Source organism: Mercenaria mercenaria, chromosome 10 (genome assembly GCF_021730395.1).
Source record: "Mercenaria mercenaria strain notata chromosome 10, MADL_Memer_1, whole genome shotgun sequence".
Lineage (NCBI taxonomy): Eukaryota > Metazoa > Mollusca > Bivalvia > Venerida > Veneridae > Mercenaria > Mercenaria mercenaria.
In genome coordinates this window covers 82685176-82701877 of record NC_069370.1, presented here as the reverse complement: position 1 = coordinate 82701877, position 16702 = coordinate 82685176, and the positions used below count along the sequence as shown (strand labels likewise).

Here is a 16702-nt window from a genome sequence, read left to right as displayed (position 1 = left end):
TAACATGCATTTGTAACGTTTAATCAGACAAGTTTAAATGTGTAATACTCTATTTGCCAATGGGTGTGACATCAACAGTCTCTTCACTTCAGGCTTTATAAGCTGTTCAGGGTGTGATAAAATGTACTTAAATTTGCCAGCCTTCAGCCGCTCAACATCTTTCTGAAATATCAACAAACAGATCTCACTAATGATAAAATGTTAGACACAATGTGTTTTTTTTCCAGGTATCTGTACAAATAAGAAATAATTAGAAAAAAAATGTAAAAATTGTTTTGTAATGCAATAACTTTGAAAAATCTATTTAATTGACATTCAAAGTATGAAGTTTATCATTTATTTCATTTGCAATTAATAATTGTGAATTACATTAAATTACTCCCAGTTTAAAATATTTATTTTGATTAATAACTTGTAAAATGACACATCCTAAACATTTTCCAAAAATATACCAGTAACTATACTGCCAAGAACTTAGTCACAATAGACCTATTCACTGCCTAGCACTTACCATGCTGGACACGATTGAGTCTGCCTTTGCGACCAGTGCAAGTCATGATCAGCCTGCACATCTGTGCAGTCTGATCATGACCTGCACTGTTCGCCTTTCAGTCACTATATTTTTGGTAAGCAATCCTGTCAAAAGTTAATGGTACTGGCCAAATTGAAAGATGGACAAGTTCATTATAGAAATTTAGCAGGATAAGGGCTAGACATTTGTCACAAAAACACAGCTTCTTTTTGTTGTGGGCCTACTATGTAAATGCATGGCTCTGGGGCTGTGGTTTTGGTGCTCTGTGCTTCCGAGAAATCTACCCTTGCCATTTATCTTTTGATAGATGTCCATGCAAGGATGCTGCTGAGTAGGTTTGATGTAAATCTGACCAGTAGCTTCCGAGGAGGAGATGTTTAAGTAAACTAGGTGCCCACGGGCAAAATGTCGAGCCCGCCCTTTGACCCCTAACTGTGACCTTGACCTTTGAAATAGGAACATGCGGTTTGCGCATGGCACTCTGACTTGTTGAGTTAAATATTTATGCCAAATATAGATTCCTCAATGCATGTCAAAGTTATGGGCCGGACAATATCTGACATGACCTTTGAGATAGGAACATGGGCTTTGCGCATGACACTCTGTCTCACTGAGGTAACATTGATCCCAAATATAAACAAGATTGCTCCATGCATGTTAAAGTTATGGTCTGGACAAACGGACACACGCAAACACGCACATACACAGAACGGCCATTTGGACAACTATATCTTCGCTTCCGCAAGGGGGCTCGACAAAAATGTAGATGCAGGACGATGTACACCAGAGTATCAACCATTACTATTCAGGGCGTTTTCTCCTATAAATCTACCTCTGTTAAAAGGGTGAAACCCCAAAGCAAAAAAAGTATGGGTTTTCTTTTGAATTCTGAATACCTTTTAGGGTTTTTGATGTTTTAATGTAGTCTGCTAATTTGAATGTACATATTAGATATTAAAATAGCACTTATACTGTTGATCAATCACTGAAGTACAATCCATTAATAAGTTTACACAAAAATATCTTTACAAAGACTTTTGGTTATTTGCATATTTTCCCAATAAAGACAATCTCCGAGAGCATTTTTAAAGAGCATTCTCCCAATTCCACTGGTGTTGGTAGCATCCCAAAATAGCTCACCCTGAAGAAAGTTCAGGTGAGCTAAAAAGAAAAAATCTAAAAATGTTATTAATGACTTTTTGTTGTTAGAGCTTTTAGTGTTACATAATGATTGTAACATCAGCATGTAGGAAGTCTTTTGTATATTGCATAATTAGTTTATAAAATAATATTCAAGATTAGTTTTTGTGGGTTTTTTTTGGCCAATCACATACATCAAAGAAAAACATTTAATTTTGCATAAATTAATAGAACCATTAAAACATATTCTATGCATAGAGCAAGAGCACTGAAACAGTTAATCCCTGGTCAGACTTGAACTGACATCACCCTCTATGACAGAGTTTCCCCTGAACAAGAGGTTGTACTTTCATTGTACTACAGGGATGGATACTTCGTACTTATTATGTATGATTTAGATTTAACCAGATGTGGCCTAATAGGCACATTAAAACAAATTCTTTTTCTATTTGATGTCTTTTAAATGGTTTTTACAATTTATACGGCTTTTACTTGTTTACTGAAACAAGTTTAGTAATAACAAAATAATTGTAACATTTGAAATAAATAATTCCTTGAGATTTCTAGAGTTCTTTTGAATTGATTTAAGTATTGTGGGGTGCATGTTTCCGAATTCCATATTTCAATGATGTTGCAAGTATTTATATATTCCTTAATCTTAATTGATGTATACTTCGACCAAAATGAGAACTATAAATATAAATCAGTGCTGGCAAAAGGACAGCCGGCAGAAGCATTCAAAAATGCAAACTAAGATAATTTTTGTTTGTTTGTTTTGGGATTAAAAATGCTGTTTTTCAACAGTATTCCAGTTATGTAATGGTGTGAAGTTACGCTAACCGGTGTCACTGGATTCTGTACCAGTACAAACCTTTTCTCTGCAAGTAACTGCCAACTTCCCCACATGAATTCAATTAATTCTTTTTACAGTTTTAATTGCTTACAAAATGATAAATGTTAAAACTTACGGCTGTTTAATATACACAGGTGCTTAAAAAATTTCAAACATAACTGTTGTATAACTTTTGCGGAGTAGTTGCGGTCATAAAATGTCTACGTCCTGTGAGGGGTTTGACATTAATGGAAGATAGAGATAGATAGATCAGCATATGTAAAATATTTACAGTGTGTTGCATTTAAGACCTGGAATACCGTGAGGTTATCTTGAACAAATTAAAGAACTACTACAAGAATCGTCGCCCAGTCACAGGTTTCAAACATGTTCGACTGTTGCATGACAATGCCCAACGCACACCTCTAGTACAGTAACACAGTTTTTGAACTCGGAGAGAGTTACTGTGCTACAACATCTACCTTATTCCCCAGTTCTGGCGCCATGCGACTTCTTTCTATTTCCAAAACTGAAAAACTTCCTTTCTGGTCGTACCAGCAATCATTTCGTCTTCCACCTCTGATTCATGTTAGTAGTTACTTGCGTAGATCAGGTTAGTACTGGTACAGAATCCAGGAGCGTTGGTCAGGTTAATTGCCCGTCGTTATATATTACGCTTAACTAAAAAACTAAAGACAAACTAACATAAATATATGTATAACAATAAAAGTGGTTCACCAGACTTTGTGTACAGCATGTTATTATGAAAATATTTGTTAGACGCCTACTGATTGAAAACAGTTTCGGGAACTACTAAAGGATGGCGCTTCTGTTGGTTCGCACTTAAGTGCCCGCTCCTAACTCTGACCGGACAAATATACTTGACATAAGTGTTTCCCATAATGACACAATATATCATGCACAAAAACCCGTCCCGTTACTGAAAGGTTAAGGTCACAATTTGAGGTAAAAAGTCAACCGTTTTTTTCCCTTTCCAGTGTGCGACTTTACCATCTATCAAAGGATTTGATATACCCAGACGACATGTTGTGCGCAACACCAATACCCTTAGCTCTAAGTTTGATCAAATGTCAGTAGGATTTCTTTTACTGTCCGGTCCATAATTCAGTCATAAATCGTTGGATTTCGGTAAAACTACGCACAAATGTTCCCCATTATGAGTCCATCTGTCATGAAGAACACCCAGACTCCTACCTTAAAGATCAAGGTAAAACTTGGAGGTTATCAGGGTTTATATTTCCGGTTGTACTGTAACAAGGTGAGGGAGGTACTACTGCTAAAATTCTCGTTATTAATAATAATAAATTATGTGCTATATTTTCTGCCATTTATGGCACTAGTTCTGTTTGTGTGAAATTGACATATATACGTTCAGTGTAAGCTTTATAAAGTCTGATCATAGTCTTTTTAGCTCGACTATTAATGGAATAGTGAAAGTTATTGTGCTCACCTGGACATCGTTGTAACATCTTGGTTAAAGTTTTGCATGCAAGGACATAACTCAGTAATCATTACTGAAACTTTACACATTAAACCGACTGAAATAACCAAGGTAAACAATACTTGGTTGCATGTTACGTAAATTGTTTTCATTTTCAACTTAGAAAGTTACACACAATGCTGCCCAGTAAAATGTAATTACAGAACTATTGGCCATATTTTAAAATAATCGAATATGGTTGTTCCTAAGCTTACCCTTCACCAAATGTTTTAGAATTATGCAGATTTGTCAATAGCATGGTCACCTTGGGGCAATGTCACTTTTGCCTGTATCTGATCTGTATAGTAAGAACTTAGTATTGAATGATGATTGATGTTTAGAATAAAAATGATGATGATGATGATGATGAATTTCGATGAGAATGATGATCTGGTATGATGATAATCATGATGGATATTGTCGTAATTGATGACAACGACTAGTGATAATATTTTGAATGAAAGTTGATGATGGATGTATTATTGTGATGCTGAATTAGAATGTTGATCTTAAGTGATGAAGACGAATATGAATGATGACGTTTTAATAAGGGTAAATGAATGCCAATGATTATGATGATAATTAAAACGATCATCCTTGTTTGGAGCACAATGCGCCAAATGTGATGTGCCTACAAATTTGGAGAATCATAAGTCATAGCATTCTGACCTTGGACTAAAGTTATTGAGTGGAAAGTAATTTGCATTCTGATGGACAAACGACCAGCACCATCACATAGTACGTCTATAGGGTCACTTTATATGACTTTGGCTTCTAGCTAAGAAATCGCATAACCAAGCATTGAATTTCTTTTCTAAGTAACTGCAAAGTGTTATTTACCATAGACCAGCTGACTTTAAAATCATTACAGGTCTTCCACTGCCCAAGGGAAATGTACGACTGCGGCCAAGAGTAGTATAAGAAATGATGGTTTTGAAACAGTCTGACCTCATTTGACCCTTTGCCACTGGTTAAAAGTGACCAATGCCTGCCAATTTAAAATCCACAGGTTTTAAACCCAATTAAAAGTTTTAAATACATATGATATAGATGAGTTTACAGAATAAAATATATTGTTTGAAAGAAAGAAGATTTACTGATAATATAAATCCTCATTATGTTACAACAAAAAACGGGAGAAAAATGATAAGGGCTACTTGTTCATCTTGTGGAAAAATAAAATCAAAGTTTGTTAAAAGTACAGGGGGTAATTTAGATATTCATAAAGCAATGTTACCTTTATTACCTAAGAAAGGTTTAACACTTCCAGGATATAATTATTGTGGGCCAGGAAATCCCCTAGATAATGGACCCCCTGTCAATGAACTGGATGCAGTATGTATGGACCATGATTTTTGCTATGACAGTGGTGTAAAAAAGGGTACAGTTGATAAGCAAATGCTTTCCAATTTAAATAAAACTAAATCAAAAACATTTGGAGAAAAGATTGCAAAACATTTAGTTGTAAAACCAGCCATCAAAACGAAATACACACTTGGTCTCGGACAAAAACAAAAGTCAAAAAACGGGAAAAGGGGGTAGAGTATACCCCCGGAATCACTGTACCAAGCTACCGCTGGAGCGATGAATTAGCAGAAGAATTACACAAACCAATTAAACGAAAATTTCAAAAACGAAGAGTGATAGTTAATGATATTGATGATACTTGGTCAGCTGATTTAGTTGACATGCAAGCTTTTTCAAAATATAATAAAGGAGTAAAATACTTGTTAACCGTTATTGATATATTTAGTAAATATGCTTGGGTTATTCCATTAAAGAATAAAACTGGAGAATCTGTTACTGAAGCATTTGAAAAAATAATTTCTGAAGATAGAATTCAGGGACGAAAGTCCCCGAAGACTGCAAGGATTCCACAAAATTTATGGGTAGATGAAGGAAAAGAATTTTATAATAAAAAGTTTGAATCATTTTTGAATAAAAATAAAATTAATATGTATCATACATTTAATGAAGGAAAGGCTGTAGTAATAGAAAGATTTAATAGAAGTTTAAAAAGAATAATGTGGAAATATTTTACAGCAAATAATACTTATACTTATTTAAATAATTTGCAGGATATGGTTGATAAATATAACAAAACAAAACATTCTAGTATAAAAATGACACCAACCGAAGCTAGTAAAAACTTAAATAAAGGTACTGTTTACTTTAATTTATATGGTGATTTAAAGATACCAAAGAGTAAAGCAAAATTTAAAATTGGTGATCGAGTTCGTTTAAGCAAACTTAAAAGACATTTTGAAAAAGGATATACACCAAACTGGACAGAGGAAATACTTATAATTTATAAAATTAATAATACAAATCCCAGAACATACACTATTAAAGATTTAAATGATGAAATAATTCAAGGTTCATTTTATGAACAAGAACTTTTACCTACTACACAAGAAGTTTTTAGAATAGAAAAAGTTATTAGACGAGACTATAAGAAAAAACAAGCTTTAGTAAAATGGAAAGGTTATAGTGAAAAATTTAATAGTTGGGTACCATTTAGTGAATTGGAAGAAATTTAATTTAGAAAATAAAAAGTTTAATTATATAAATGAGTAATAAAAATCTTATTTCTAATAATAATGGAATAGAAACAATAGATCAATTAATTATTCACTTAACTAAACTAGCTGCTGCTTACAGAAAAAGTTATAAATTTTGTGGGAGAGTAAGTACCGGATTATATATTACAGCAGGTGTTTTTGGTTGTTCAGCTGCATTAGCACTTGTTCCAGCTATTCCTGTATTTGTAGCAGTTGCTGGTGCTGTTCCATCAGTAATTACCATATTTACTAACAGACTAAAACTTGACGACAAGAAATTTATTTTAAAAACACATCATCACAAAATAAAACAACTTATAACAAAAGCACGGATTGGAAAAGTAAATAAAGAAGATCCAAATAAAGTTATTCAGGATATTTTTACAATACTATTAGAAATGCAGAAAGAAAAAAATTATTCAACACCTCTTGAAATGCATATGAAGGAATTTAAACTTAACGGATATAAAAGTAAAAAAGAAGAAGAGTTGTATTAACTTTAATTAAAGATTTTTTCTATAAGTATTTTATATAAATGAGAAAAATTACATCAGTTGAAGGTAATATTGCATCAGGAAAAAGTACGTTTTTAGATATTATTAAAGAATATAATCCTAATTTTAATATAATTCCAGAACCAATTCACGAATGGCAAAATGTTATGGATCCACGTGCAACCGAAGGTTCCAGCTTCGCAAGTTATAATTCATATAACCTTTTTGAACTTGCTGCTCAAGAACCTTCCAAATATTTATTTCCTTTTCAGCTAACAACTTTAAACAGTCATATAAAAATGTTATCTTCTGCTAAACAGTTTGATGGTGTTTCTGTCCTTGAACGTTTTATTTAACTAACAGTAACGTTTTTACAAAACAACATCACGACAATGTGTTATAAATGACCCCGAGTGGGCAGTATACAATCTTTTCTTAACTGATCACATTATAAAACCATACGGAAAAAATCCAATTGATGGATTTGTTTATGTTAAAACCGACCCAGAAGTATGTTTTAAAAGACTTCAAAAAAGAAACAGAACGGAAGAAAACAAAGTTGGTTTAGATTATTTAGAAAAACTACACAAATTACACGAAGAATGGTTAAACAGAATGTTTCAAGAAGGTATTAAAATTTTAACAGTTGATAACAATTTAGAAAAAATGACTTTAAAATCTTATTCAAAAGATATAGATAATATAAACAATTTCTCAAATCAATATAATTTCATTAGGTGTGTTTTTAAAGTTTTTTTTCTATAAGTATATTTTATATTAGATGGTTAATAGAAAAGGTAGATAAAAATGATTATGTCAAAATTATCTAGCACTTTAGGAGAAATAATAAATCCAGATAAAAATTCATATAAGAAAGTTCTTAAAGAAGAAATTTATTAAATCAAAACTTGATCAAATAGTTAGCGATGAATATAAAAATCATTCATTGATAAATTCAAAATGTTATAGATCCTTATCTTTTAAAAAATAATTTATTTGAATGGAACTGTGGTTGTCTATTAACTGAAGAAGAAAATACTGAAAGATTATGTGATTGTCCCAGACCAAATAATTATCGAAACAATCCTAAAAAGGTTATTGTAACCGATTGTGATACTAATGAAGAAAAAACATATAAAAGCACTTACAAAGCATCTAAAGAATTTGGTATTAATGCTGGGTTAATAAAAATGTGTTGTGAAGGGACAAACCGAGTAAAATGTGGAATATCAAAAGTTAATGGAAAAAGATATCAATTTAAATATTTTATTTCTTCTTAAAGATAATTTAAAACTTTATTTATTTTATTACTTTTTTAATTATTTTTTTAATTATTTTTTTAATTCTTTTTTGCTTGAAGATTTTTTTTCTAAATATAATATATAGATGGAAATCGAGAGATCTACAAAACAATATTATAAGAAATTTGAAATTAAAATTACATATAGACAAGATCCAAAAAATCAATTATATTTAACTATAAACGACTCTTATGAAATACTTAAATCTGAACTTAAAACTTTAAAAGGTATAAAAATAAACGTTGTTTTAAAAATAACTTTTGTAAAAATGGATAAAACAGTATACAATATATAAATCAGCTATTTTCAATCAAAGGCTTTAGAAATTATTAACACAAACGAAATAAAAAAAAACTTTACATCAAGCTTTTGATGAAATAATAAATAGAATTGGTAATTGGATTTCTGAAGGAAGTGGCTGGAGAATAGAGTCAGTTGATGCTCATTATATAAATAGATATAAGTATAGTCCATTGGCTGCTTCAAGTTATTTAGAATTACCAAAACCATTACAACATCCAATGAAAGGATTAATAAATATAAAGAATGATGATAACGAATGTTTTAGATGGTGCCATTTAGCTTACAAATTTCCTGTTAAAGAAAACCCTCATAGAGTTTCAAAATATAAGAAACATATAAACGATCTTGATTATACTGGAATTAAATTTCCTGTTACATTAAATCAAATACCTAAAATAGAAGTTTTAAATGAAATATCATTTAATATATTTGGATATGAAGAAAATAGTATTTATCCATTGTACATATCAAAATATCAATACGAAGAACACTGTGACATGTTGCTAATTACTAATGATAAAATAAATGATAAAATAAATGATGATGACTGTAAGTGGGCTAAAGCCCCCGAGGGTTCCAAGAAACCGCCCTCAAGAACTGTAGTCCAACATTATGTTTGGATAAAAGACTTTAATAGATTAATGTTTAACAAAATAAAACATGCAAATAAAAAACTCTTCTGTAAAAGCTGTCTGCAACATTTTTCTCAAGAAAGAATATTAAATGAACATATTCCAAATTGTTTAGCTATTAATGGTACCCAAGGTGTAAAAATACCAAAGAGGGAAGTAAAGTACAATTTAAAATTATCATAAAGGTTTAGCAGTACCTTTTGTAATTTATGCTGATTTTGAATCAATAACTAAAAAAGTTTTTAACTGCTTTACCATCAACTGAATCTTCATTTTACTGAACCATATCAAAATCATATAGATTGTGGTTACGGCTATAAAGTTGTTTGTTGTTATGACGATAAATATACTAAACCAACCCAGATTTATAGAGGTCCTAATGCAGTTTAAAGTTTATTGAAAAAATGCTTGGGGAAGAGGAATATTGTAAAGAAATATTTAGTGTTAACTTTAACAAAGAACTAAGAATGTCTAAAAAAGATGAAAGTGAATTTAAAAAACAAAAGTTTTGTCATATTTGTGAAAAAGAATATAAGGAAAATGAAAATCCTGTCCGGGATCACTGTCATATAACAGGAAAATTCAGAGGAAGTGCCACTCAGAATGTAATATTAATTTTAAACTAACACATAAAATTCCTGTTATTTTTCATAATTTAAGAGGTTTATGACGGTCATTTTATTATGCAACAAATAGGGAAATTTAAAAAAGAAATTAATGTTATTCCTAACAATATGGAAAGATATATGGCATTTATGATTTCTGACTTGGTCTTTATGATTCATTCCAATTTATGTCTCAATCATTGGATAACTTAGTAAAAAATATTCCAGAATTTAAATACACACAACTGAATTTAATTGTGAAAATGTTGAATTATTAAAGACAAAAGGTGTTTATCCATATGATTAGATGGATTCATTTAAAAAATTCAAAGAAACAGAATTACCTTCTAAAGAAGAGTTTTATTAAATTTTTAAATGAAACACACATATCTGACAACGAAATGAACATGCTAAAAATGTTTGGAATAAATTTAAAATTAAAACAATGGGAGAATATCATGATCTATTTTTAAAAAAACTGACGTATTACTTTTAGCTGATGTATTCGAAAATTTTAGAAAACTATGTTTGGAGTACTACAAATTAGATCCTTGTCATTATTTTAGTAGTCCTGGTTTAGCTTGGGATGCAATGTTAAAAATGACTGGAATTAAGTTAGATTTAATAACTGATATTGATATGTATCTTTTATTGAAAAGGGACTGAGAGGAGGAATAAGTTATATTTCAAACAGATACAGTAAAGCAAACAATAAAAAATATGAAAGATTATAATTCAAAAGAAGAAAGCAAATACATTATGTACCTTGACGCCAATAACCTTTACGGTTGGGCTATGTGTCAACCTTTTACCCTCGGGAAACTTTAAATTTATATCCGAAAAACAATTCAAGAAATTAATTGCAAAAGGTAAAACTAACTTTATAGTTGAATGTGATCTTGAATATCCAAAAGAAATACATAAACCCCACAACGATTATCCTTTAGCTCCTGAAAAAATAAAAATACCAGATCAATGGCTTTCTGATTATAGTAAAAATATTAAAACAGAATTTGAAATAGGAAAAAGTAATGTAAAAAATTAGTTTCCAACTTTAATGAAAAAACAAAATTATGTAGTTCATTATAAAAATCTTGAACTATATACACAATTAGGGTTAAAAGTAACAAAAATACATGAAATATTAACTTTTGACGAAAGTCCTTGGTTAAAAAAGTATATTGATTTTAATACTCAAAAAAGATCTAAAGCAAAAAATTCATTTGAAAAGGACTTTTTTAAGTTAATGAACAATTCTGTATTCGGTAAGACGATGGAGAATTTACGCAAGAGGGTTAATATTAAATTAACACATGATGAAAACCTTTTATTAAAGTATATAGCCAAACCTTCATTTGTTAGTTCAACGATGTTTAACTCTAACCTTTTTGGAATTCATAGAATAAAAGAAAGTTTGTTATTAAACAGACCTTGTTATGCTGGAATGTGCATTCTAGTTTTTATCAAAATATTTAATGTATGATTTCATTATAATTACATTAAGGAAAAGTACGAGGTAATTGTAAATTACTATTCACTGACACTGATTCATTATGTTATGAAATAAAAACTAAAGATGTATATGAGGATTTTTATAAGGACAAAGATTTATTTGATAATAGTGATTACGATAACAACTCAAAATTTTATTTTGATAATAATAAAAAAGTAATTGGAAAATTTAAAGATGAAGCTGCCGGCATTCCCATTGTTGAATTTGTCGGATTAAGAAGTAAAATGTATTCATATTTATTAGAAAATGAAGTTAACATTAAGAAATGTAAAGGAATTAAAAAACTTGTTGTTAAGAAAACAATAGTTCATAAAAATTATAAAGATACTTTGTTTAATTCAACCCAAAGTAATCACACCTTTAAAGTTATTCGTTCTGATAAACACAATCTTTCCAGTTATGTTATAAATAAAACATCTTTATCATGTTATGACGATAAAAGATATATTCTTGATAATGGTATTGATACATTAGCTTATTCTTAAATTAAAAATCTCTTAAATTATAGAACCATAAATTGTTAACTGAATATTCGTAACGTTTAAAGAATTAATATAAAAAACATCATCCATTTTAAATTCATTTGCATAATTAATAGAAATAGATTCATTTTTTCTATTATTTTTTACATGATAACTTTGAAGAATTACACTTTCTTTATTTTTTATTTGTAATTTAGCTTCTCCTTTATCTAATTTAATTGCATCAACAAGAATAATTAAGATGCCATTTTGTTTAATTGCCACAATATTACCACCCTGAACCAAACCAGACTAGCATTTACAGTTTGCCATTAAAAATATCCACCATCGGTATCTTGGGTATAACTTGTTAAAAAAATGGAGGTTTTCTTATTAATTGTCTTTCTATTTGTTTTTCTATTTTATTTACTTTTTCATTTATATTATTGAATATTCCCATTATATTAATTATTCCAGTTAAATAAATGTCCTTTTTTATTAAAATATTTATAATAGTTTGTTCATTTACTCTTTGATTATTATTTTTTAGTATTTATACAAAAAAATCATACAACGGTACTTTATCTTGTAACATTTTAATGAAAAATAAACAATAATATCCGCAAAGCATACTTGTTTTGTCTTGATATTGAACATTGTTGTATTTTACATTTGGTATATACTTAATTACTTCTTTTGGTGGAGGAAGTCCAAATGGATCAAAGTACATATTATTTAAGTAACAAACCCAATGTGTTCCAGGACCAATAGAGTCATCTAAATTGATTATTCCACACTCGTCCTTTTCTTTTATTTTTAATAAATTATTTCTACTAAATACACCCCTAAAGTTTTTAATTTTTAATTGGTTTACCCATTGTTCAATTTCAAAGTTAGAAATAGGTTTGTTTATAAATTTTTTTTTTTTTTTACTATAGGAATTCGTCTGTAAGGTCTCCGTTGTGAATCAATCTGTAGTCCTTTTCCACTCAACAAAGATGTAATCAAAGGTATCCCTAGACTAGCAGCCAACATACCTAAAAACCCACCGTCTTGTTTTTGTTTTTGTGTTAATTTAATCACTCCAGATCCTACTAGTTGCTTTCTTTGATTAGGTGTAAGATATGGTGATATCATATTTCTCTTATCATTAGCTACTGAAATAATACCATTCCCAAGTAACTTACTGACATCAGTACTGGCTAGCCCAGACAAAGCACCAATGCCTAGAGGGGCTAATATTTTTGGAGCTATTTTTGCTGCCATTGGAAGAATTGTTTTTCCTAACAAACCAGCCAAAGCTCCTAAAAATCCACCATTTTGACCCTTGACTGGACATTTTTTTTCTTTGAAATTGTAATTTCTAATCCCTTCTTATTTGCAACAGCTTTTTTAATTTGATTAATTTGTGTTTTTGTTAAAAGTAAAGGAAAGTTTCCATGTAATTGTTCATGTTTTAATCTAAAAGTATGTGGAATTTTATTATTATAAGCTTGTGCTAAATTTTTCTTTTTCCATCTTTTAAGGTTAATTTTATATTCAATATAATTTGATGTGCGGTTGTTTACAACCCAGTGTTTTTAATACTCATTATATATAATTTATATTTATTTTATTTAAACAGTAACAAGTTCATTTCCAATTGTATTTATTTCAACTGTTTCCTCATATAATACAATTGCGTAAATACGATATCTTGCAGTGGGAAGTGCAGTTAACTTAATTGTTAATGTAATCTGCTTAGGATCTTCTGTAGTTACTTCCTTTTTATATTCCAAGTTAAAATGAACAAATCCATACAAACTATTAAAGTTTGATCTATTTAGCAGACTTCCAGTAGTCTTATTATTTTGTTTATAATAATAATTAATTACATCATCATATATTCTTGATATACTTGTGTATTCTGTTTCTGGATAAAAAACACCATTACCAACTTCAAGACGACAAGAACTCAAAGTACAAGCATCACCTGCTGCATTAACTTTAAATGTATCTAATAAATGTGGATTCATTTCTTGATTATTACTTTTATCAGGTCGTTGTAAATAAACAAATACATGTTGTGGTTTTGTTACACCAGCCGTTATTCTAAAAGTTGTATTAATCTGTTGTGTATCAGTTGATTGCGTCATCATTTCCCTAAGGTATGACCATCTTGCTTTTGTAAATCTTTCAGAATTAGATTAAGTCCAAATTCATTGAAAACCAAACGTGGAACCCATAGAATTAATTTGTTACAATTACTCTACCTGGATCAGCAGCATTAGCTCTAAAAATTAATTCATCATCATCTGTCAGCTGCAGTGTTATTTGAATTTGACTTGGAGGTATAATATTAGTTTCTAAACCCTGAAAAATGAATAATTATTTAATGGAATTTTAGCATAACCTCATTATTTTTCTTGATTAAATCCTTTCTAATAGCAAACCCCGAATTATCATCATCAGCAGCAGTAGCAGTAGTATCTAAATAGATAAATTCATTTTTTCCCAGTTGATTTTTGCATAATCTTCAGATAGTTCAACAAAATTTTTTACATTTATTACTTTGTATAAATTATTACAATCATAAACAATTTTTCCATTTTGTTTAACCACTAACTGATCAATTAATGAAGCTGCATTATTAATTAGAGCAATTTGAGCTCCATCATACTCAGCACCATCAGCAAGTTTATTTACTTTAAAACTTACTTCAAAATAACCATTAAACCAATCAAAATATGAACTTCTATCATTAATTGTAAAGTGATATCCGTTTTTTTGTTGTTTAACATTATTTCCCAGGACAGATATTAAAGCTGTATCTAATTGAATAGGAGTTAATTCATATCTTTCGCAATATTGTTTTGTTCTAAACATGTATATATTATATATTATTTTATTTTTTTATTAAAGTTAAAACTTTAGTTTTTATAAATTAATCTGTTAATACGTTTTTGTTGAGCTGAAGTTCCAGCACGAGCATTATGCCCATAGGGAGCTAAAGCTCCAGATCCTGACAATATTCTATTTATTCTCATATGAATATCCTCCTCCTCCTTATTATTTTTACTGTTATTCTTTTCTTGTAATTCCTTGGCAATTAAATTACCAACTGCTGGAGCAGGTTTCTTTTTAAGTTTTTCAACAATTTTATTAGTATCTCCAGTGAAGCTTCCAATAAGCTTTGCTGCAGCTAAATTTCCAACTTCTGTTCCAACCTTTTTTGTTCCACTTTCAAGTGCTGCTTTTCCTGCTGTTTCCAAAGCTTTTTTTCCAGCTGTGCTAATTGAAGATGCAACTCCGCTTGAAAACAATTTCGTTAAAGTGTCAAAGATACCTGTTCCAAGGACCGCGTCCTCGGAGACCACAGGTATTCCATGTATGATTTCTTTTCCCGTGTGAGCATCAACATAAATAAATATTCCTTTATTTTTGTCATAAACTTTTTTGTACATTATATAAAACTAAAATTTAATAAAAGTTTTAATTAAAGTTTTTAAAACTTTATTTTTAATTAATTTCTTTTAAAATTAGTGTAAAACTTGTTTCAACCTCATTAAAATTAATTATTCTACCGAATACATCTGTAATATATATTCTAATTGAATTTATAATATATTTATTAATTTCAGAATATCCAACTCTTTGTGGTTCTTTTGTAAATGGATAAGCTCTTGTTAAATCTGCAGTACTTAAAGCATAGATAATATCACTGAAATTACCATCAACAAGTGAATTATCAATAAGATCACAATGAATGTAAATTGTATCCACAGAGTTAGTTATATTTGGTGTTTTAGTTCCCAATTCAGTATTGTCTAATTTTTTTTTCTCAAATCCAAGCAATGTATGAAAATTTGATGTTTCCAAATCCAACTTAAAATTACCTGTAATTGAAATCAAAATCTTAAAACTACTTAAATCAAATTCCAAACTTATTGGAGCAATTTCTGATTTATCAAATTCATAACCACCATTACTTATTAATGTTTCCCTAATATAATATTAATATCTGTGTAACTGTAAGAACCATTTGTAAATATAATATCTTTCCAATCCTTACCATTATGATAACGAATTCTTTTTATTGTCATATTCATCACTAATATTATGCCAAGAATAGTCATAGTGTTAATACTATCCAAACCAACAACATAAGTTTTATTTTTATCTAAAATTAAAGAACGACTAAATCGATTGTAAAATCACTCGGAGTATTTTTATTATCTTTAACGTTTTCAGAAAATTAATACTATTTTTTGTTCCATTTATATATAATTAAAAACTAAAGTTTTAAAACTTTAATTAAAAATCTAAATTCAAGAAAAATAATTTTTATATAACTTTTCATGTTGTTCTGGTCAGAGTGAATTCATTTTTAATAGTTCATCAATTATTCTAATACCTTCATTTTTTAGTCCTTCATTATTATTTCCAGCATCAATTGAACCACAAATTAACTCCAAGTCATTAACCAATTCTTTTGGATTACATGGACAAACGTCATAACCTTGTCCCCTAATTACTTTTTTAAATTTCATAGATCTTTTATTGATAGGTAATCCTGATTTTTCTGTTAATTCTTTGAATATTTTTCTTGAATGAATTGAATGTTTTTTATTATTGTTATATCTTTTATTAATTAGATCAATTAAATCATCATCTACTTTAGTGTTAATTACTTCCTTTCCAGTTATTCTATCCTTAGCAATTAATTTGTTTTGACCATAAAGTTTATTTAAGTTAATAATTAAATTACCATATTGTCCATTTGGTGAAACTTTATATGGGTTATGATGTTTTATTCATTGTCCATATGTAGAAGCCATACCAAGAATA

The 16702-nt window shown here is 29.3% G+C and overlaps 1 protein-coding gene across 1 annotated transcript in view; it reads right to left on the bottom strand.

Moving 5' to 3' along the window:
* The window catches only part of LOC128546475 (uncharacterized), a 71394-nt gene that overhangs the window by 13914 nt on the left and 40778 nt on the right, over nucleotides 1-16702 (bottom strand). Inside the window, exon 5 of the mRNA XM_053517031.1 lies at nucleotides 49-162. Coding sequence (XP_053373006.1) covers nucleotides 49-162 — 114 coding nt within the window. The remainder of the gene's footprint in view (nucleotides 1-48; nucleotides 163-16702) is intronic.